The 21,956-nt window shown below is 41.0% G+C and overlaps 1 protein-coding gene across 3 annotated transcripts in view; it reads left to right on the plus strand.

Annotated features, from left to right (window-relative positions):
* MYO3A (myosin IIIA) overlaps positions 1-21,956 on the plus strand; it is a 312,814-nt gene that overhangs the window by 155,537 nt on the left and 135,321 nt on the right. For all 3 annotated transcript variants that reach the window (XM_077490990.1, XM_077490992.1, XM_077490991.1), the window contains exons 18-21: positions 1,012-1,222; positions 5,964-6,111; positions 14,187-14,340; positions 16,362-16,450. In XM_077490990.1, the coding sequence (XP_077347116.1) occupies positions 1,012-1,222; positions 5,964-6,111; positions 14,187-14,340; positions 16,362-16,450 (602 nt within the window). The remainder of the gene's footprint in view (positions 1-1,011; positions 1,223-5,963; positions 6,112-14,186; positions 14,341-16,361; positions 16,451-21,956) is intronic.

Here is a 21,956-nt window from a genome sequence, read left to right on the forward strand (position 1 = left end):
TAGGCGGAACACTGAATTTCCCAGCAGCCTGTGTTCCGCCTATCACGGACATCGTATCATCCTCGTCCGTAGTACGAGGATGATACGATGTCCGTGATAGGCGGAACACAGGCTGCTGGGAAATTCAGTGTTCCGCCTATCACAGGCGAAGGCGGAGCCGGAGGCGCGGCTTTTGAATGATAGAATGGCCGCTGTCTGTCTGCTCGACACGCTGATCGAGCGGGCAGACAGCGATGACTCGAGTATAAGCCGAGGGGGGCACTTTCAGCCTCAAAAAAGAGGCTGAAAATCTCGGCTTATACTCGAGTATATACGGTAATCAAAAAAGATTCCCAGCCACGAAAAGTGTCCAGCTAATGAGGTAAAATTGAAGGCTTGGTTGGTCGAATTTTGAAATCTATGGTGGCACCATCGGATCACAAAATGCAGAACATTTCTGATTTTCGAAAAAAAAAATAGTTTGAAATTCAACCCATGTATGGTCTGCATTAGTGAGAGAGGAAGTATGCCATGGTTGACTTGATTTTAAGAGGTGCAAACTCTGAGGCTTTTATCTTGTTCTGATAATTAGAGCCTGATGAATGAGTCAACTGCAGCAAAAATTCAGGATGAATGTTTCAGACCTTTTCAGACCTTTTCATCCTCTGGATGGATGTCTGTTCCAGATGAGTGTTTCACTAGGTAGGGAAGTCAAGATTGGGATGACATCCCTTGTTCCTTAAAAACACAGCACACATTCACACAGGTTTACTACAAGCTCCATCTCAACAGATGTGAATATTTCCATAAATAGGTGATTTCAGAAGAAATGTAAAGAATGTAAAGATGACCCGGTCTGTAGTATAATATTACCTTGTTGTAATGGGAACATAACAAACATCTTTGAAACTGATGTTCTTACTGACAGAAGGTAAGATGCCATTTCATTTTGTGCTCCCAGCTGTGGCCAGGCTGGTTTTTAAACCAGCCATGAAGATCCCCTATAAGACAATTTCATTTTTTCTTTTTCAGCTGCCTCTTTGCTTTGTATCCAAGCTGATGAACTACGAGATGCTCTAACCTCTCATTGTGTGGTGGCACGGGGAGAAACCATAATCCGCCAGAACACAGTGGAAAAAGCAGCTGACGTCAGAGATGCCATGTCTAAAGCCCTATATGGGCGTCTCTTCAGCTGGATAGTGAACCGAATCAATACTTTACTGAAGCCAAACACAGAATTCAGGTAACATAGAGCTGGAAGTCACTCACTCCATTGCAGGCAATGGCCCAATAATTGCTGTCTTGTACTGGGGTGTACAGGGCTCCTGTAATATTTTTGGTGTGCTTCTGTTCACAATGACGTTTTAAATTGAATGAATTTATTAAAGTGGTTGTAAACCCACATGAAAAAAAAAAAAGACCCGAAAGACAAAGGCATAATGAGCTTGTATGCATAGCACGTCGGCACATGCAGTTACAAGGGATATCTCCTAAGCCGTGCAGGTTTAGGAAATATCCTGGGTAGCTACAGGTAAGCCTTATTATAGGCTTACCTCTAGCAAAAAGTGGATTGTAAGGGTTTACTACCACTTTAACATCTATATGCTCGATATTGCCACTGATAAATGCCAGACTCCCCCATGGAGTAACACCTAACAAATAAAAATTGCAAAATACAAGGGAAACAGAAAATTTGAGTCAATTTTACTTTATTTGTTTAAAGCCCAAATCCAGGAAGCCCAAAAATTCTCCCTTGCCGTGGGGCTGTGCTGATGCTACAGCAGTTAAATCGTTTGTTACCCCAACACTTCATATTTCTGATAGGTGCCTGCTGTACCATGTACTTGTATGAGAAAGTATCCTGTTCTCTTTGTATCGTTTGCTTTTTGTGAAATCCCTGGTGTTACTGCTAGTCCCCTTGTTTTTCTATTAAGAACTGTCCACACTAAGCAGGAGAGCACACTGTGGTCAGTTCTCTAGCTGTGTTGGGAACTCAGTGTACTCTCCTCCAATGATCAGACTTACCTGACATGCTCCTCGCTGAATAGCCATTCACTGGCAAGCTCAGTGTGCTGCTGCTTCTCCTCCCCACTGCTCTTATGCAGCTGAGAACAGAGGGAGTGTGATCACTTCTAAAAAAAAGAGGAAATGGATATTTATAATGTTTTTCTAAATTTATACAAAATTGTTTTGCTTTTCATTTCTATTTTAAACTGAATGGGTTTATAATCACTTTAACTGCTTGTTTCAGTCTTGGAGCTGCAAAAATTACTTTTACTTATCTGAGCCTCCACTCCCCGGCAGGTAGCACTACTATCCCCTGGCATCCATGTATCCCTGCATTGGACTTGATTACATCAGAGGACCTTAGACTTGCCGAGCATAGGGGAGAAAAGGCTGGGGGACCGGCATAGGCAGGAATTACTGCAAGTGAAGAGGATTGGGTAGGCAAAACAAGTTGCCAAGTTTCCTAGACCTAAACATTCAAATAAATTTTGTAGTGTGGGCACAGCCCCACTGCAAGGGAGGATTTTTAGGTTTTCTGGAGATCAGCTTTATAGGGGTTGTAAAGTCAGAAGGTTTTTTGAATGCTTTCTCTGCATTAAGATAAAAAGCCTTCTGTGTGCAGCAGCCCCCCTCAGCCCCCATAATACTTACCTGAGCCCCATTTCGATCTAGCGATGTTGCAGGAGTGTCTTGGTTGCCCAGGACTCCCCTCATCATTGTCTGACACAGCAGCATGGCACAATTGGCTCCCGCTGCTTTCAATCAAGGTCAGTCAGCCAATGAAGAGAGAAATAGGGCCGGGCCATGGCTCTGGTTCTGAATGGACACAGGGAGCTGTGACTCAGCTTTGGTGCCCCCATAGCAAGCTGCTTGTTGTGGGGGCACTCAATAGGAGGGATGGACCAGGAGTGTTGAGAAGAGGAGGATCTGGGCTGCTCTGTGCAAAACCAACTGCATAGAGAAGGTAAGTATAACATGTTTGATATTTTTAACTTAAAAAAAAAAAGTCTTTAATATCACTTTATATTTATACTTTTTACACTGTGCAAAAGGGAGCCCCCCTCCTGCCACCACCTGCCGGCGTTCCCAGGCTCTCCAACCACCATTTTATTTTTCAGAGCCTCTGCTTTCAGAAAATATATAATGTTTGATGATTCTAAGTAATTTTCTACTCCAAAAAAATATTTTTTTAACATGTATGCCAGAAATGTCCAAATTTCCCCGATGGGCGATTGGTAAAGAGGAACTGCAGTCTGCTCACATAATTTGTAATAAAAACATCTTTGCCATTCTGAAGCTTCCCTCCAACCACTTTGCATATTATTTTATATATACTGTGATTCTGTACTTGCCAAATATGCTGCAGAAATCTCCCTCCACTGAGCCTGGCTGCAACCATTTTTACTGTGGGCAGCTGAAGCTGCTGCCTGTTCACTTCCTGGGTTTACACAGACACACAGAGGCACATCTCCAGCTCTGCAGCTTTCATCGGCCCTCTTATGACTCATCCCCCTCCCTTCCCAGCAAACTCTTACAAGAGTGAGAGAGAGAGCTGTGCAGGATGTCATAAGCCTAGGCTTTTTACCAGACAAGAAACAGGAAGAGGGCTGTATAAGGTATTTACTGGCAGAAAAAAATGTTTTACTATCCAAAGTTAAAACAACAAGGGCAGAAGGTTTAATAGATGGAAAGATGAAAAAATTACCTAAGGTCCACTTTAACAATACTAATTATGTTATGGACCCCACGCTATGATTAGAATGTTAAATGTAGCTGGCTGTTCAATGACCACCCACGGTTGGGGGGTTAATCTCTTAAGAAAACCAAATATGTGCTACGCTACCCAAACTATACAGTACCAGTGCTCAAATAAATACTATTCCTTAATTGTAAGTGCTCTATGACCTTATGCCAATATGTAAACAAATCACATAAAGTCATACATAAAAAAAATCACAAAACTGTATATATAAAAGTGCTCTGTGCTTGTGAATAAATACATTCTTAAATGCAATGAGGTTTATAAACATATGAAATCCATTATGCTTCAAAAGTGCTCAGTGCTGCAGATTTCATAACATTCAGTCATGTTTAAACACCACTCCATGCTTCCCTCCTTTGTTTCCACACTCACCAGTTTAATAACATTTAAAGTTCTACTCACATTTAAACAATTACATGAGCTACATGCGCATGTACTATTTTGGCAAACAACAACCATCTGCATTCCATAGATTGCTCCTGATGATGTCAGTGTGATGAAACATGTTGGACAGTGGTTTGCTGGCGTCACTTCTGCTTGTGTGAAACACAGATGGTTGTTGTTTACCAAAATAGTACATATGCATGTAAAATATTCAGCGTGTTCCACTTTAAAGGGTGACTCCACTTGGGATTCTGGACAAATAAAAAATAATAATATAGCATATACAATTGCAACATAAGTCATATTGTAATTGAATGTTATTAAACATTTAATTACCTTATTATTACCTTTCCTTTTCAATCTGCAGCAATTTTCTGTAAAATGCAATGCAATATGGCTACCTGGAGGTGTTGTGTACACAGAACATGAACAGAACGCCCCCCCAGAAAACATAAATTCCTGCTTGTGTGATTGGCTCACTGGTTTTCCCAGAAGTCTACACTAAGGCTGGATTCACACCTATGAATCCAGAATTTGGTGCTTTTTGCATTTTTCAGATTTGCACTACAGTCCATTTATCATGGTTTCATATGGAACACTAAAAGTGAACAATGAGTCCTGCGCAAATCAATCAACAAGTCCTAGATAAAGTGCTAAGTGCTAGTGGAATATAAATGAATAAAAAACAAAAGCTAGAAAAATACATAAAAAATATATAGAAAAATGCAGAAGTCCATAAAGTGGATATCAACGTGTAATTCACAGGCACCAATGGAAAAAACGCAGATGAAAGCAGTATTATAAATCCCAGGATTAAAGGCTCTCAGAACTCTCACCTCCAAGTATAAAAATTAGGCACATCAAACCAGGCTGACCATCTCCACTTTTCGTTTCCAGCCACCAGGGGGGTCCTCTACTGCAGCCAACTAGGAAGCAGTAGTCTCCACACTGGGCCACAAGGGGGCCATATAATACATGTAGACTGTACTGTAGTTGCGGAGTAAGTATTCACAGAGATGTGCAGCTCGAAAAAATAATAAAAATGGAGAGAGAGGGAAGGCTCTGATAGTGTAGTAATTACTTAAAATATTGGAGTTTAATAGAAGAAATTAGTAAAATCGGACTCTCACATTTGAACATAGATAAAACACAGCACAAAAAGTAAAATGGTGTATTGGCGTTTTCCGCCAGTCCTACTTCACTTCTGGTACGACGTACGGCCACTCCCTACGCATTGCGTCAATCACGTGACTTCTTCAGGGGATCCAGCCTTTGGTACAAGCCAGATATCAGGCATCCCCTGCAACAAAAAATTTCACTTTTGGTGAGACACAAAAGTAAATAACGTCTAAAGGGATGCAGATCCTGCAACTTTTCTCGTTAGAGCCCTGATTCTGCAGCAGCTGGTTGATAATTATGAAACTACTCCCATTAGACTGAGCACAGGGGCACAGAGGAACAAACAGTGATTTCTTCAGAATAACAAAAAGTAGGAATCGTCAACAAAGTTTGTTAAAATCCTTGCAATGTACATAGATCACAAAGAGGGAATGTTTTTTTCTCAACAAAAGTGGAGTTACGCTTTAAATATGATTATATATTTTTGGATTGGTATATAACAGCATTTTTGGTGAGTTTAACCTGGCCAATAATTACAAATTCTCCTGTCTCTTCCATGTAATTACTGAAGCACAGTTCTTCCTGCTCAGTTTGTTATTTTGTGTGAGATAATTTAGGCATTGATGTGAATATAATACATGAAAATGCACATATCCTGAAAGGACTGTTACCGGAAATGAACACAATTAAACAGTTTGTTTCATCTTTCCAGTGAGGATGACACGGGATACAGCATTGGGATTCTGGACATCTTCGGTTTTGAGAATTTCAAAAAGAATTCCTTTGAACAACTCTGCATTAACATTGCAAATGAACAAATACAGTTTTATTTCAATCAACACATATTTGCCTGGGAGCAGGTGAGGACATAGCTGTTAATTATACAGCCAAAATTATTATTGCATTTTACAAGCTGTGCAGTTTCATGTAATAAGGCAAAAAGCAAAGTGTACTTTACTTCAATCAACCAGTCATCATACCTCTCTTATTACATTCCCCCACTTTAAGGTACTTTTATCAAGATAGACAAATAATGGAAAAATCACTGTGGTGGTGTCATGGATCCTATTATTTGCTCTACTGGGAATTATTACAGAACAAATAAAAAATAATATTTAGTCCACAGACTGCATAGCACCCCTTCCTTACTAACATGCTCTCTGACCATTTTGGTGACCTCTAGTCACCCACCAGGATCCAAAGAATGTTAAACAGAATTAAAGGGTGCAATACTCACCTACTTTTCAGCAATGCATAGTCAAAGGGTTCCTCGCTGGCTCCGACATCACCTCACAGTCTTCTTCTGGATTTGACATTTTCACCCAGAATAATGTATCCCACATACATGTGTAGCCATGTGATTGGCTAGAGACAGAAATTGATTTACAACGCTTTCTGGGTCTCCATTGGACTTCAACTGAATTGGTTAACACTATCTCACCTCCATCCACCAGGGGGAGCTGACAAGCAGAAGGAGCTCAAGAGACTTGCTAAAGGGCAGCATTGAATCATTGGAGATGTAGTGTAGGGGAAGGACCAATGGGAGTCAGGTATAGAGAGAGAGAGCTTTATTTTGACTGGCTGAATACTGAAAGTATGCACATTAAGCTGCTACAAGCCTGCGGCCATGTGCTGAGGACCGGAGTAGTTCCAGGCAGATCCAGAAGTGAGCTGACATCAGAACAGTTGGACCCCTGTTTCTGCATAGCTGAGACTGGGGAGAAGACACTGTTGCCATTAACTGGTTTCTGCTAGCAGAGACCAAGCACATAGGGACTGGCCAAATAAAAAACAAACACAAGAGGGCGCCTCCATGTATGTGTAGCAATTTATTTTAAAAAAGTATAAAAGACAATAAAAATGCACTCATTAGTTAAAAGTGGATCAAGAATTATCATAAATCCATATAGACCTCCAAAGTATCACCACAAGGCTGCCGAGCTCTTCAGACATGTGGCTAGTAAAAGCAGAGTTCTTGATGGAAGTACAGCTTTCAGGCTGGAGCTCAAGCAACAGCAGCTTCCAGAATCAAGATGGCTGAGGCTCCAAACCGCACCTCTCTCAGCTGAGTGATGATGACAGGAAGTGTAGGGGATGTAGCTATATGTTTCAGGGTAGACAGGAGCACCCCTTTTTTAAACCATAGGAAGCACTCCTGTGTAACCTACAGCCTCACGGCAATCCTATGGAGGTCTTTATGGGTTTATGACAAGCCTTGATCCACTAACGAGTGCATTGTTATTGTCTTTTATCCTTTTTTCAATAAATCGCTACACCTAGATGGAGGCATCCTTTTGTGTTTGTTTTTAATACGTGCATTAGGATCTTGAGATCTAATCTGAAAGGAGCTGCATCCACATAACCTGATGTTCTCTACTACTCTCCTGAACCTCTTATGTGTCCCGATAAATGATGGTTGGGTTCTAGGCAGCGCAATAGCTTATTATTTACTTGGTAACATAGGGACTGCCATCTAACTAGAAGCATTATTTACTGTAAGCAGACTTTCCTGGTACTGTACCATAAAGACTGGACCCCAATTCTAACCGACTGAAGAATTACGACTAAAGACCCAGCGGGTTGAATGAAAATAAACTGTCAGCTCGGCGCCACTGTGCTAACTATGCAAATTTAGTATACCGATCTTCCCTGCTGAGCAGGGGATGGCTCCCCGCCAGATCACTCCATTGGCGGAGACCGCTGATCGGGAGTCAGTCGGCTGCTGGTTTTCCAGCATGCTCGTCTGACAGATGAGAGTTGGCCAGCTTCTGTTGGACATGGTGGCATACACACGGGCTGAATGTCAGCCATTTATTTTTTTTACTGACCAATGTCTCCCAGCATTCAGCCTGTGTGTACATGGCTTTAGTAAGAGGTACCTCTTTAGGGATTTTATAAATGTCATCACTGCAATTCATATAGAGTGCAGTCTATAGTGGATATAGTCTACTGTTTGCAGAGGAGTTATCTCAGCATTGGTTGTCATTGGTGTTATAGCTTTTTAATGCCATTACTTATTGCTGATTTTGTGGATTATCATGTTTACTTTAATTTAGCTGCACAGAACTCCATGCTATGCTGCTAAAGCCTAGTGAACATATTGTCTAGTGAAAAGTAATTGACATAATTCTTTAGTTACTAATTTATGTGCATACTGCTATTTACTGCAACCCTTGACAATATATTGAGTTCTAGTTCCAGTGTGATGTTTGCTTTTTAAAACTGAACCTTAGTCATGTGCAGGGTATCTATATTTTTGCTCCTAGTAGCAGTGTAGTATCCACTTGCTTAACCTGTCTTTTATGTCTGCTATGAGTAAGCGCTTGTGTAGCGTGAAATATGTCAGCAGCTCACCCTGCTCTTTTGCAGCTATTTCCTTGATGCGTTTACCCTCTTTGGGGATTTTATAAAAAATTGACAGTAGTGTAGCTGTCCAGACTTCCATTTTCCTTCATTAAAAGTATCTGCTACCGTTGTTTTGGTGCCAGATACCGCAGCATACCGGCCACGCCGTGATAGGTCAGTGCTGTTTTTTGGTAGCAAAAGAGGGACCTACTCAATATTAGGTGGGTGGTTATGGCTGATCAGTGAATATTTTTATTGTATTCTTCTTATTATTATTATCATTACTATCATTAATTATATGTGATGATGATGGTGATGATGATGATGTTGGAACAAAATTCAACTATTATTAGTATTATGATTTTAAAAGAAAAGACTCACTTGCTTGGATTAATCCAGATATGAATAGAATGAATATATTTATCTGTCTGAACTAATTATTTTGTCCTGAACCCCCAACTGCTTGCAGATGAGCTGCACCAAAGTGGGATATAAACCGTTTCATAGCTAATGTAGTGTGAAGCTTCTCTGCTGCTGCTAACTCAGATGTACAGTATCTGGACAACCACATTGCTGTGTGCGGCTTACATGAAACACTGCTAGGCATTCACGGGAAGGCATTTACAATGCAAATCATTCTGATTTTATTTGCATTGCACGCAACTAGGTATAATTGATGTGACCTTAGCAATTGTTTCTGATGGGTCAATTAGAGAAATATGTTTGCCTCGTGTATATGCAAATGGTTGCATGAATCATTGATGTAATTATTGTATTTCTAGCCTTTTGATAATAATTTTATGACATCCATATTTAAATCAGGTTTATAACCTTCTTGATGGTGTAATACTATTTCAAATCTCACAGAGATTCACGTGTGAAAAGAATCCCAATACAAATAAATGATTATTTATAAAAAAAAAAAAATGTTTTAGTTAGCCAAAGGATCCAGTAAAATCATTCCTTCCATTTTTTGCTGTATTTCTAGGGGACAATAAAAGGAGGATCTTAATTGCTGTGGCACACAGAACACAGTGTAAGCCCTTGTACACACGGTCGGAGATTCCGTCGGAATGTTTCCTATCGGAGCGTTTTGTCGGATATTGCGACTGTGTGTGGTCTGCATCGGACTGTTTACGTCGGAATATCCATCGGACCAACTTTTCCAACTTGCCGGAAATATTTTCCAACAAAATACTCCGATTGGACATACTCCGATCATGTGTAGCCTACACCGATGGACAAAGTGCCACACATGCTCAGATCAAATTCCTAGACCAAAGCTATTGGCTACTAGCCTGAACGTAGTCCCGTCGTAACTAAATAACGTCATCACGTTACGAACGAATCGGATTTTCCAACAACTTAGTCCGACCGTGTGTATGCAACATCACTTCCAGACCTGGTCCAGAATTAATCCGTCGGAGTAACTCCAACGGATTTGGTTGTCGGAATCTCCGACCGTGTGTACAAGGGCTTAAAGGGAAGCTTCTGCTGCTGTTCTTAATGTACACTCACCAGCCACTTTATTAGGTACACCTGTTTAATTGCTTGGTAATGTAAATTGCTAATCAGCATATCACATGGCAGCAACTCAGCATTTAGGCATCTAGACGTGGTGAAGACGACTTTGCTGAAGTTCAAACCAAGCATCAGAATGGGGAAGAAAGGGGATTTAAGTGACTTTGTACATGGCATGGTTGTTGGTGCCAGAGGGGCTGGTCTGAGTATTTTAAAAACTGCTGACCTACTGGGATTTTCACACACAACCATCTCTAGGGTTTACAGAGAAAGCGAAAAAGAGAAACTATCCAGAAACTATCCAGTGAGCAGCAGTTGTGCAGACAAAAATGTCTTGTTGATGTTAGAGGAGAATAGGCAGACTGGTTTGAGATGATAGAAAAGCAACAGTAACTCAAACAACTACTCATTACAACTAAGGTATGCAGAATACCATCTCTGAATGCACAACACATTAAACCTAGAAACAGATGAGCTACAGCAGCAGAAGACCACGCCGGGTGCCACTTCTGTGAGCTAAGAACAGGATACTGAGGCAACAAATTGCACAGGCTCACCAAAATGGAATAATGGAGGATTGGAAAAACGTTGCCCATTCTGATGAGTCTCAATTTTAACTGCGACATTCAGATGGTAAGTCAGAATTTGGTGTAAACAACATGAAAGCATGGATCCATCCTGCCTTGTATCAATGGTTCAGGCTGCTGGTGGTGTAATGGTGTGGGGAATATTTTCTTGGCAAATTTTTGGCCCCTTAGTAGCAACTGAGCATCATTTAAACACCACGGCCTACCTGAGTATTGTTGCTGACCATGTCCATCCCTTTATGACTACAGTGTACACATCTTCTGATGGCTCCTTCCAGCAGGATAATGCACCATGTCACAAAGCTTAAATCATCTCACCACTGGTTTCTTGAACATGACAGTGAGTTCACTGTACTCCAATGGCCTCCACAGTCACCAGATATCAATCCAATAGAGCACCTTTGAGATGTGGTGGAACAGAAGAGTCACGTCATGGATGTGCAGCCGACAAATCTGCAGCAACCGAGTGATGCTATCGTGTTAATATGGACCAAAAACTCTGAGAAATATTTCCAACACCTTGCTGAATCTACACCACAAAGAACTGAAAGCAAAAGGGGATCCAATACGGTACTAGCAAGGTGTATCTAGTAAAGTGGCCAGCTACTGTATATTTTGGTTCATGCACAGAGCCATCTGAATTTTGTCTCAATGCAGGACAAAAAGTAAACCTATCATGTATGACAGTGGTTCTGAACCTCCTTCCTCAAGTACCCCCAATAGGCCATATTTGCAGGTTTTCCTTTATCTTGCACAGAGTCAATGGCTTGGTATTTTGGAAAGCTATTTTATCTAAGAGATAATTCCCAAAACATGGCCTGTTGGGGGTGTTTGAGGACTAAAGTTGAGAATCACTGATGTATGAAACATAGGGGCTGCCATTACTGACTTCCTCTACTAAAAGTGCTAGTTGAATGCCTTGTTGAATCTATGCCATGAAGAATTAAGACTGTTCTGAAGGCAAAAGGGGGTCCAACCCGATACTAGTACCTAATAAAGTTTCAGGTAAGTGTAAATCTAAACCTAGTCATTAAAATCCCCTATAATATTTAACTTAGCTTTAGAAGTCATTTAAATATGTTAAAGAGGTATTCCAGGCATAGATATTATTATTATACATGAATTATATAGTTTACAGTTTTTCATTCAGTTTACATAATGTTTTACAATGTAGAGGGGGGACAGCACAATTACAGTACAGTTCAATACAGAAGGGACAGGAGGGCCTTGCTCGTAGAATTTACATTCTAAAGGAAGGAGGTTGGGGTACAAAGGGTAATAGATGTGGGGAGTGATTTGATGGGGGTGACACTGAGGATAGTTGTTAGGTGGGTGTAGGATAGGTGGACAGGTTAGGGGCTGATCGGACATACCGAGGCAGGGAGTTCCAGAGGATGGGAGAAGCTCTGGAGAAGTCCTGAAGGTGAGCATGGGAGGAGATAACTAGGGACCTAGAGAGCAGAAGGTCCTGGAAGGACTGGAGGGGATGATTTGGGAAATATCTGCAGATGAGGTTAGTGATGTAGCTGGGGGCGATGATGTGGATGGCCTTGTATGTTGTGATTAGCATTTAGAATTTGATACGGTGGGGTAGGAGAAGCCAGTGAAGGGATTGACAGAGAAGATCAGCAGTCACGGATCGGTTAGTGAGGTGTATTAGTCTAGCAGCAGCATTCATAATAGACTGAAGGGGGGATAGCCCGCGTAAGGGTAGGCCATTAAGGAGAGAGTTGAAGTAGTCAAGGTGGGAAATAATCAAAGAGTGAATAAATTGCTTTGTGGTGTCAAGTCAGGAAGGGTTGAATTCTGGAGATGTTGCAGAGGTTAAGGCAGCAGGATTTAGCCAGTGATTGCTTGTGCGGACTGAAGGAGAGGCCAGAGTTAAGGATTACACCCAGTACCCTGGCATGGGTAGAGGGACCAATCAATGTGCTGTTGATCTTAATGGTAAAGTCATGGGGGGACCGGGAAAGAGGAAATATAACAAGCTCGGTTTTAGAAAGATTGAGTCCATGCCGAAACACATTGCATTGGCCTGGTCCACAGCCATCACTATCAAGAAGTCGGTCCTAAGCCTTTATGTTTAGCCAATGCTGCAGACAGGAACTGTCTGAAAAGGGATAGAGGATATTAGCAGAGCTGATATGCAAAATAGGATAAAAAATTTATTTTCGTTAAGAAAAAAAAAAAACACATTGATTGGGTATGATATAGAGTGCTTTAGCAAACTTAATGTCATCCAGTTAAAGTTTAAATCTACTTGAGATTAAGATGATTATTAAGATGATGATTATTTAAAAATTCTTTGAATAAGACTTCTATAATCATATGGTCAGCCCCACTGTTGTCATAGGGTCCATGTGCTTTAATATAAATTAGCATTTGTTATTGATGTAGGAAGACTTCGGTTTACCTTCATCAGGAAAGTAGGGTCTTGTATATACACAAAGTAAGTATGCAGTGGGCAGCCATTGGCCTTAAAGCCAATGGGCAGAATGCCAAAAGCTGAAGAGCCTGGGAGTTGAACTTTTGTGTTCTGACAGGGGGACGGCCCACCCACCAGAACACACCGGTCAGTGCTCTCAGCCATTGGCTGAGAGTGCTGATTGGATGCCAATCAGCAGACATTTTTTGATTATGCCCCTTTGGCAGAAGCTGGATGTTCAGACGGCATCTGTCAGACCTGCTGCCATACACACAGGCCAAATTTCCGATATTTGGCCCATGTGTACGGCCCTTAAGATGCAAAGAACCTCTGTTACCCACTAAGATAAAGAGTGTTTTTCTTGGAATCCAGAGTCTGTCAAAGCAAAGGAAACTAGATAAATGTATGCTCACGGATCATGATGGCCATGGGAATAAGGACATATAAATGTGTCTTCAACTAAGATTTTTTTTTTTTCAGTTGTCAAGAGTAAGATAGGGTAGGACAGGTTTTTGTTACTGCCTAAAGCCCAATTTGTGAGATTCACTGTCATGATTTGCCAGGCAAACCATTTATCATCAAAACAGAAAGTGATGAAAAACAACATTTTACAGTTGTCATTGGCACTGGAGGTAAGGGGAAAGCCACCAATGGGGACATTTGTTTTGATAGCAACTGTATAAGCGATGTTTCCACTTTCTGTTGTGTCTGCAGGAAAGGAAGCATGGGAAAATCGTCCTGGTGGGACACATACAATAAGTAATGAAAAACAAACTTACATAGAAAGGGGAAAAAAAAGTAAAAAAAAATGTTATATTCTGAGTAAATATGCATGTAAGCGCAAGTGCCTGCATCTATGTGCATATAGCTGCGTATGGTGTTTTTTTTTCTTCGATGCATGTCTATGGGCAAAACTATTCTGCAGTTGTGGTGTCCGGGTAGCGCAATAACAGCTGTAATTTAATCTGTATTCTCATGTGCCTTAAATATGACTATATGCAAGAGCCCTAAATAGGCTTGTGAATATAAACATAATTTTTTTCTATCTCTTTTTAAGAATGAATATTTAAATGAAGATGTTGACGCAAGATTAATTGAGTATGAAGACAACAGGCCCCTCCTGGACATGTTCTTACAGAAGCCAATGGGGCTACTTTCTCTGCTGGATGAGGAAATTAGATTCCCCAGAGCAACTGATCAGACCCTTGTAGGTAGGTACTTACTAACAGTGATAGCCCTTCTTATATGAGAGGAAAAAAAAGATTTTTTCCCACAATATATGATTTGATGTGTAGTTTAAAATACTTTATTCAATTTATAATTGGGTTTCAGAACAGCCAACAAACAACTGGACATAGCTACCTATTTATAATTTGTTATTATACACTAAAGTGAAAAAAACACAAATGAATGTCACGATATCAGCATTTGGTCATCTTAATGATTCACATCTTCTTCAGCAGTCAAGAATAAGTTGTTGAGAACTTAGATCATTTGTATGGTGTTTTATACCAGCAATGCATCACTCTTTGGAGTAGCTGCCAGTGGCTGGTATATTGGTATGCTTTGCAGGACATTTGGATCACCTTTTTTCCCATTTGTCTTCTTGGAAGGATTTCCAATTTCAGTTTTTTTCCATTTAGCAACAGTGGGTGTTTTATTAAAAGATGTTTTTTTTTTCCATCTTTTTATCAAATATATTCCTTTTCCTTGTCAAAAATATTTTATTTTAAAGTCCAGTAAGAAGTAACAATCTACAAATAACATATTTCAGCAAATATATTCCTTTTCATGTATAGGATGGGTTTTCAAGGAGTTGTAAGATGTCAAGTCTTTAAAGAAGTCATTGGAAATATGACTCTTTTGCCAAATGGATTTGAGGGTGTATATAGTATTCCCTTATTGGGATGTTGAATTTCTGGGATATCAGAATAAATGGGATAAGGCAAATTTTCAATTGTAACTCTTAGCCCCCGTACACACGGTCGGAGATTCCGGCAACCAAATCCGTCGGAAGAGGTCCAGAAGTGATGTTGCATACACACGGTCGGACTCAGTTGTCGGAAAATCCGATTGTACATAACGTGATGGCGTTATTTCGTTAGGACGGGACTACATTCAGGCTAGTAGCCAATAGCTTTGGTCTAGGAATTTGATCTGAGCATGCGTGGCACTTTGCCCGTCGGAGTAGGCTACACATGATCGGAGTATGTCCGATCGGAGCATTTTGTCTGAAAATGTTACCGGCAAGTTGGAAAAGTTGGTCCGTCGGATATTCCGACGGAAACAGTCCGATGCAGACCACACACAGTCGGAATATCCTACAAAACGGTCCGATAGGAAACATTCCGTCGGAATCTCCGACCATGTATACAAGGGCTTAGATTTTATAAAGTAATCCCAAACTTCTTTCATCTTGAAATGTTAATTCCTGAAGATGTCCAAAATTCCTATTTGGGTTTTTTCATCTGTTATTTAGTAAGATCATGGTAATTCTGTAGTCAGATCTGCTCTAGGCATCTCTAGTAGCCTGAATAGTGGGTTATTTAATAGTGGAGGGGATACACTTAGTTTAAATGCAAGCAGTACATTTTGGATATGATGACAATGGAGCATGTATTCAATTGTTACCCATGGTGTATCTAGGGGATGATCTTGACCAATACCAGATTTGATCAATTAAGGATAATAATGTTTAATATCAGAAAGAACCATGCTACTAACACTTTTATGTTTCAGAACTTAATTAAATCTGCATCTTGATGTTTTTTTGTGCCAGATGAACTGGTTAATGTGTTTTTTTAGATTTTGGTGATAATGTGGAACAGGAGTAGCACTTTAGATAGTATCAACATTTTAAATGGAGCAATCCTACCTGCTGAAGATATTTAAAAGGATAAATGTTTTTTAAAGCAGACTTAGTATGACATTTTTAGAGTTGAGATAATAAGTTTGGATGTTTTGGCAGATATTTAGATGCCCATATAAGTTATTTGAAAAACAAACACTGGGGAGTGTGTTTAGAGTAGATGATTTAGCATGTGAATAATATGTAGTTCTAAAATCTGGGGGCCTCATTCTAAATTGATAATTGATAAAAACGTTGCTCCAGTTGGTTGCATTACTTAAATACTGTAAACTTTGACAGGTGTAATAAAGACAATTTAAGTTAAATTACTACACTAACTATGAGTGAAAAAATATAAGTATGACTTAATTTACATGATTTTAGAAAAGTTTGAAGATAACCTTAAATCAAAATATTTCTGGAGACCAAAAAGAGTTGACCTAACATTTGGAATTCATCACTATGCAGGAAAGGTAAGAAGTTATTGCTATTTCTCTTTATTTTTTTAATTGCAGCATAGTTATAAATCTCAACGTGACGGATCCTATCCCACACTCCGCTTGAGTGCTTTCGTCACATACCACTTCCTCCCAGTCTGAATATAGATATCAGATATTCAACTGCTCCCAAACACAAACCAAGACGAGACTTGTTTAGCTGCTGACATGGACTGTTTTATTAGAACCAAAATGACAAGTATTTATAATACAGTAAAAGAGGCAGTCCCCCCTCTTGCGCATATTACTCTAACAATACAACTGTAGCCAGAAACAGAATTAACACAAGCTAATTATATAAATTAACACTGGACTCCTTCATACAATTACAGGGTTAATTAGCACAAACAACAATAGGGGAAATACTCTGTATCAAGCCAGACTAGACTCATTTACATTATGGAAGACAACAGACAGGTGGCTGGAGTTGATGATATTAGCATCAAACAGTTTGTGTCCTAACAGTATGATTCAGTCACTATTGCTAATATGGCATATACATATCCAGAGGCTTTGTGTCTTGGGGGGAGATGGACCTGAATCCTAAGTAACACCTCAGGGGTCCCCAGACATACACAATGTCACAAAGAGCACTGTTCCCCCAAATGCCAGGGACCATAATCACAATGCAAGAGGTTGGCATTCAGTCCTCTCCAAAATCCTCTGTCCCGGGTGAGTCTGTCACACTCAACATAACTTTGTAAATCTACAGAAATCTAAAGCACTGTATATGTAAACCCGACAATGAACTTTTCCTATTTGGTCCCTTTTCCTCTATTAAATATACCATTGCATGTATTTTGTTATATCTGTTCAAAAAGTACAATAAATACCTACTGGTCCTGCAACAAATGTCATGAGCTCAGAAGTTTCTGTGCTGCAGTTAGAAGCGTAGACCATGTTATTACCTCTGTCTAGTTTACCTCCCAACTATGTTATGAATATATTATTATTATACTTACATAGCACCAACAGTTTGGGTAGTACTTTTCCAAGTTAAGGGAACAGTACAGTTGCAATATTATCCAATACAGTAAGGTTTAGAGGGCCCTGCTCATATGAGCTTACAATGTAAAAGGATAGGCAAATCGAGGGATGGGTTGATGTAGAAAGTCACATTCCAATTGTAAGGTAGAGACAGGATGTACTTTGCTAAGGAGATGTGTTTTCAAGGATTGCCTGGAAGCAGAGTATGTGAAAGACAAATTGATTGGGCTAGGGAGTTCCAGAGGATAGGTGAAACTCTGGATAAATTCTGAAGATGAGCATCAGAGGAAATGACAAGGGGGCCAGAAAGAAGGAGGTCTAAGGAGGATCAAAGAGGATTGTTTGGGTGATATTTTGCATATGAAGCATTGGACAATATTCTTTGGTCATAACACACAACCTGTCCTAGCATGACAACACTGCTCCTCCATAAATAAAGAACAGTTAGGAGGGAGTTTTCACCCTAATACATAGAAGCATGTTACTGGTGGAATCACCAAGTAAAAAAAAAGGAAAAAAGCATACAATTAAATTAAGGACTGTTAAGCAATATTTTACATTTTTGTTCTTGGATTGAAATGCACTTTAACTGGTTGCAAAGAAAGTTAGCTAATGCAGACACCATAGTTCTGTCTTGGCATATTCATTTTAAGGCATGTTTAAAGTCTTTAGAAGGTTAGAACATCTCTTCATGAATATATTCTAATAACATCATGGCAAATTGTGCTTTAGGTTTAGTGTTTTTAGTAATTTAGAATTTGTTCACACTGTGTTCCCGTTTCACTTTATGACATAGTATTTAACTGCCTAGAAAGGAAACAACTTTTTAGAAACTACTTTGTAGAACCTAAATATTCAAATCAGTTTATTTATAAGTACTGCAACAGGAATACATAAAAACCCTGTTTATGCATTTGCAAACATTCAGTTGGAGATTTCAATTTCAGTTTTTGAAGATGAGTGCAGCTTATCTTAGATATTTTTTGAAATGTGAATTTTTGATATCCTTAAAATATTTAATGCAAACTGCAGAACATACCTGTATGGCTGATCAGATGAAAAAATACAGATTCGAATTGTTTTGTCTGTGATTAATTTACAAAGTGAATCCTCTTGTGTAATTTATTACTTAGGGTAATGAATGCATAACTGATAATATCATTTAAAGTATATGGACTTTTTTTAAATGTTACTGAATATTAATCGCTTCATTTTATAGCAAGATTTTTAAAAAGTAACAACATGCTCTTCTTTTTTATTAACCTTTGTAGTCTTTTTTTATATTTAAATATAACTAAAAATTGCAATTAGAAATTAGACATAAAATGGATGAATTATTTGAATTTAAAGTGGTTCTACAGCCTAAACCTTTTTTTACCTTAATGCATTCCTTGCAGGGTAAAAAATGTTTAGGCATCAGTTTCTCTTTTCACCCCCCCCTTTTACCTACCTGAGCCCTCATTTGATCCAGCGCTTTGTCTGTCTGCAGATCCTCTCTCCCCTCACTTCCTGGTTTCTTAGGCTTTGCTGAGGCAGCCATTGGCTCATGCTGCTGTCAATGAAAGCCAGTAAGGAGGAAGGAGTGGGCAAGCAGGCAGCGAGACTGAAGAGTGAGCACGCATGAGTGCCCCCATGCTTTCTAAAGGGACACTTGGCAGGGGAGAAGAGTCAGAAGAGCTGGTGGAGGACCTGAGAAGAGGAGGTTCAGGGCCACTCAAAGTTTATATGTTCAATTTCATTGAACATATAAACCTGTATGTTCGGAAATCTGCATGCAATTCAGACAGGAATTGCACCGCATTCCTGTTCAAAACACAAGTGATTCTTTGCAGTGCGAATTGAGCCCATTCATTTTGTATGGGCTTGAATCACACAGCAAAGGTACTCGTGCAAATACTCGGTATCAGTACTCATGCAAATGCTGGGTATGCAACTCTAGTTATTGATGTTGCAAATCATCTGTAGACATGTCACTGGAGAAGTGGTCGAGGGGGTGTACATCTCACCTAGGTTGCTACACAGTGTGAGATGGTAAGTCCAGGATGGATCAGTTTCTCAGCAGCAATATGCTGCTGAGTGGTTATTTAATCTTGCCGGGCCTGGGTTTATATGGAATGGCAGGTAGGTTTGGTAGAGGGACCTGTCATTCCACACACACCCCCCGATCCAGTTCTGGGATTTGGATCAGGTGAGCTTTGATCCTAATTAGCCTGGGAAGGTAAAGGCTCTGCGGGGCCTGCAGGTGCTCGCTCTCAGCCAGGGAAATGAACAGTCTGTGTGTTGGAGGAAGCTGCGAGCGCAGCCACTGCTGGAGCTAAAACCCACCCTGCGATATCCAGGCGAAAGACGCTGTGTTTATAAGTGTCAGATAGGTGAGAAGAACCTGTTAGTAAGCGCCCAGCCGGGCTAGGTTGTTTTCTTATTTTTTTTCTGTTGTACTTAAAAAGCACGGTGTTGCCGTATATTTTTGTTTGTTGGACTGTTTGTACCACGAATAAACGCCAAGGTCTGCTTTATAAATTCCAAGTCTGCTGTGAACTGTGTCCAAACTCACCCTACCCCGGGAAGATCCCTTACAATTGGTGGAGAAAGCGGGCAACACGGTTGCTAGGGGCAACGGTGTGGACAGACTTGGCTACAGCTGCTTATGTCCTGGGTGAAAGCTGCAACTACACTCCAAGAACAGTCCAGCAACATGGAGGAGATGCTGAAGCAGTTTATGCAAGTGAGTTTGCAACAACAGCAGGCTCAGACAGAGGCCAATAGACGACATGAACAGTCCATGGCTGCACAACAGCAGATGCATAAGGAAGAGTTGCAAGCTTTGCGCCAAAGCCAACAACAACTTATCGAGCACCTGATAGTAAATCGAGAGGCGCCTGTGGTTGCTAATCCACCCACAGTGGAGGGAGCCGCTCCAGAGATTTTTTTTGGGAGAAGGACTGTGCAGCAAGCGCTGCAAAAGATGACTGCTGAGGACGATGTTGAGGCCTATCTAACAGTATTTGAGCGCGTGGCTGAGCGAGAGAAGTTACCAGCCGCTGAGTGGGCAGAGGTAATTGCGCCCTATTTAACAGGTGAACCTCAAAAGGCCTACTATGACCTCAGTGAGCAAGAGGTTAAGGACTATACTCGGCTAAAAGAGGAGGTACTTGCCCGACTAGGAGTTACTACTGCAGTCCGTGCCCGGAGGGTACGCAACTGGAGCTACAGTCTGGACAAATCAGGGAGGTCCCAGATGTATGACCTAATCCATTTGGCAAGAAAGTGGTTGGAGCCAGACACTTCTACTCCTGCACAAATCCTAGAGAAGGTCGTGATGGATCGCTACCTCCGAGCGCTTCCTACGGACCTGCAACGCTGGGTGGGACAAGGTGATCCTAAGAATGCAAACGAACTTGTCAACCTTGTGGAGAGGTTCCAGGCGACTGAGGACTACCTCCGTGATGTTCCTGCAGCATCTTCACCTCCCCGGAGCGCCAGATCTGTGCCGTCAGCTGGTAAGAGACTTCCATCTATTGGGGGAGTGTGGAGGGGTGCTGATGGAGGGAAAAGGGCTCAAGTGGTGTCTCAGGGACAAAAGACTGGTGATGGTCCCGGGTGGCTAAGGGGCTCTAAAAAGGACTCCTTGCCAAAGAGACCAGGCCCTATCCAGTGTTGGAGATGCCATGAGGCGGGACACGTGTCTGCCCATTGCCCTCTTACCACTGAACCCATGGAGTGTGACGCTAGCCGGCGTCAGTCGCTATTTGCGGAACCATCTTGTGCTGCAGTTCCTGGACTAGAGACTGAACCGCAAATCTGCAATATTACAATCAATGACCTTCCCGTTAAGGCGTTAATGGACTCGGGAAGCCTCGTAACCTTGGTGCATGCTAGCCTGGTGGCTGGGGACTTAGAGTCTAAAAAGCATATGAGTGTTGTGTGCATACATGGTGATACAAAAGTGTACCCTATAGTGCTGGCTAAAGTCGGGACTGAACAAGGCACCGTACAATATGAAGTGGGTGTGGTTAAAAACCTCATGCATAATGTAATATTGGGGCGCGATTTTCCATTATTCTGGGCTCTCTGGGAAAAAAGAAAAATCCCCAAAAGGAGTGAGGATACCTCTAAGGGGGTTGCCTTGTCCCCTGTGAATGATAGAAGTGTGCAGGATGAAAATGATTGTTCTCCTTTGCAGGTCCTGGCTGGGGAGGAGGAGGCTCCTCCCACTGAGCAAAATATACTAGACTTAGAGGTGTCTAGGGATAATTTTGGCGCTGCACAATTACAGGACCCCACTCTCAAAAATGCGAGAGAGCAGGTTGCTGTTATGAATGGGGTACCTCAGGAACCAGATGCTGAAAAAAGATTTCCACATTTTTCGGTGACTAATGATCTTTTCTATAGAGTCAATAAGATTAAGGATGAGATTGTGGAACAGCTTCTGGTACCTAAGCCGTACCGGCGTCAGGTGCTTGACATGGCACATAACCATGTTCTTGGGGGACAC

Source organism: Lithobates pipiens, unplaced genomic scaffold (genome assembly GCF_037356315.1).
Source record: "Lithobates pipiens isolate NorthernLeopardFrog02 unplaced genomic scaffold, aLitPip1_a1.2 Scaffold_19, whole genome shotgun sequence".
Lineage (NCBI taxonomy): Eukaryota > Metazoa > Chordata > Amphibia > Anura > Ranidae > Lithobates > Lithobates pipiens.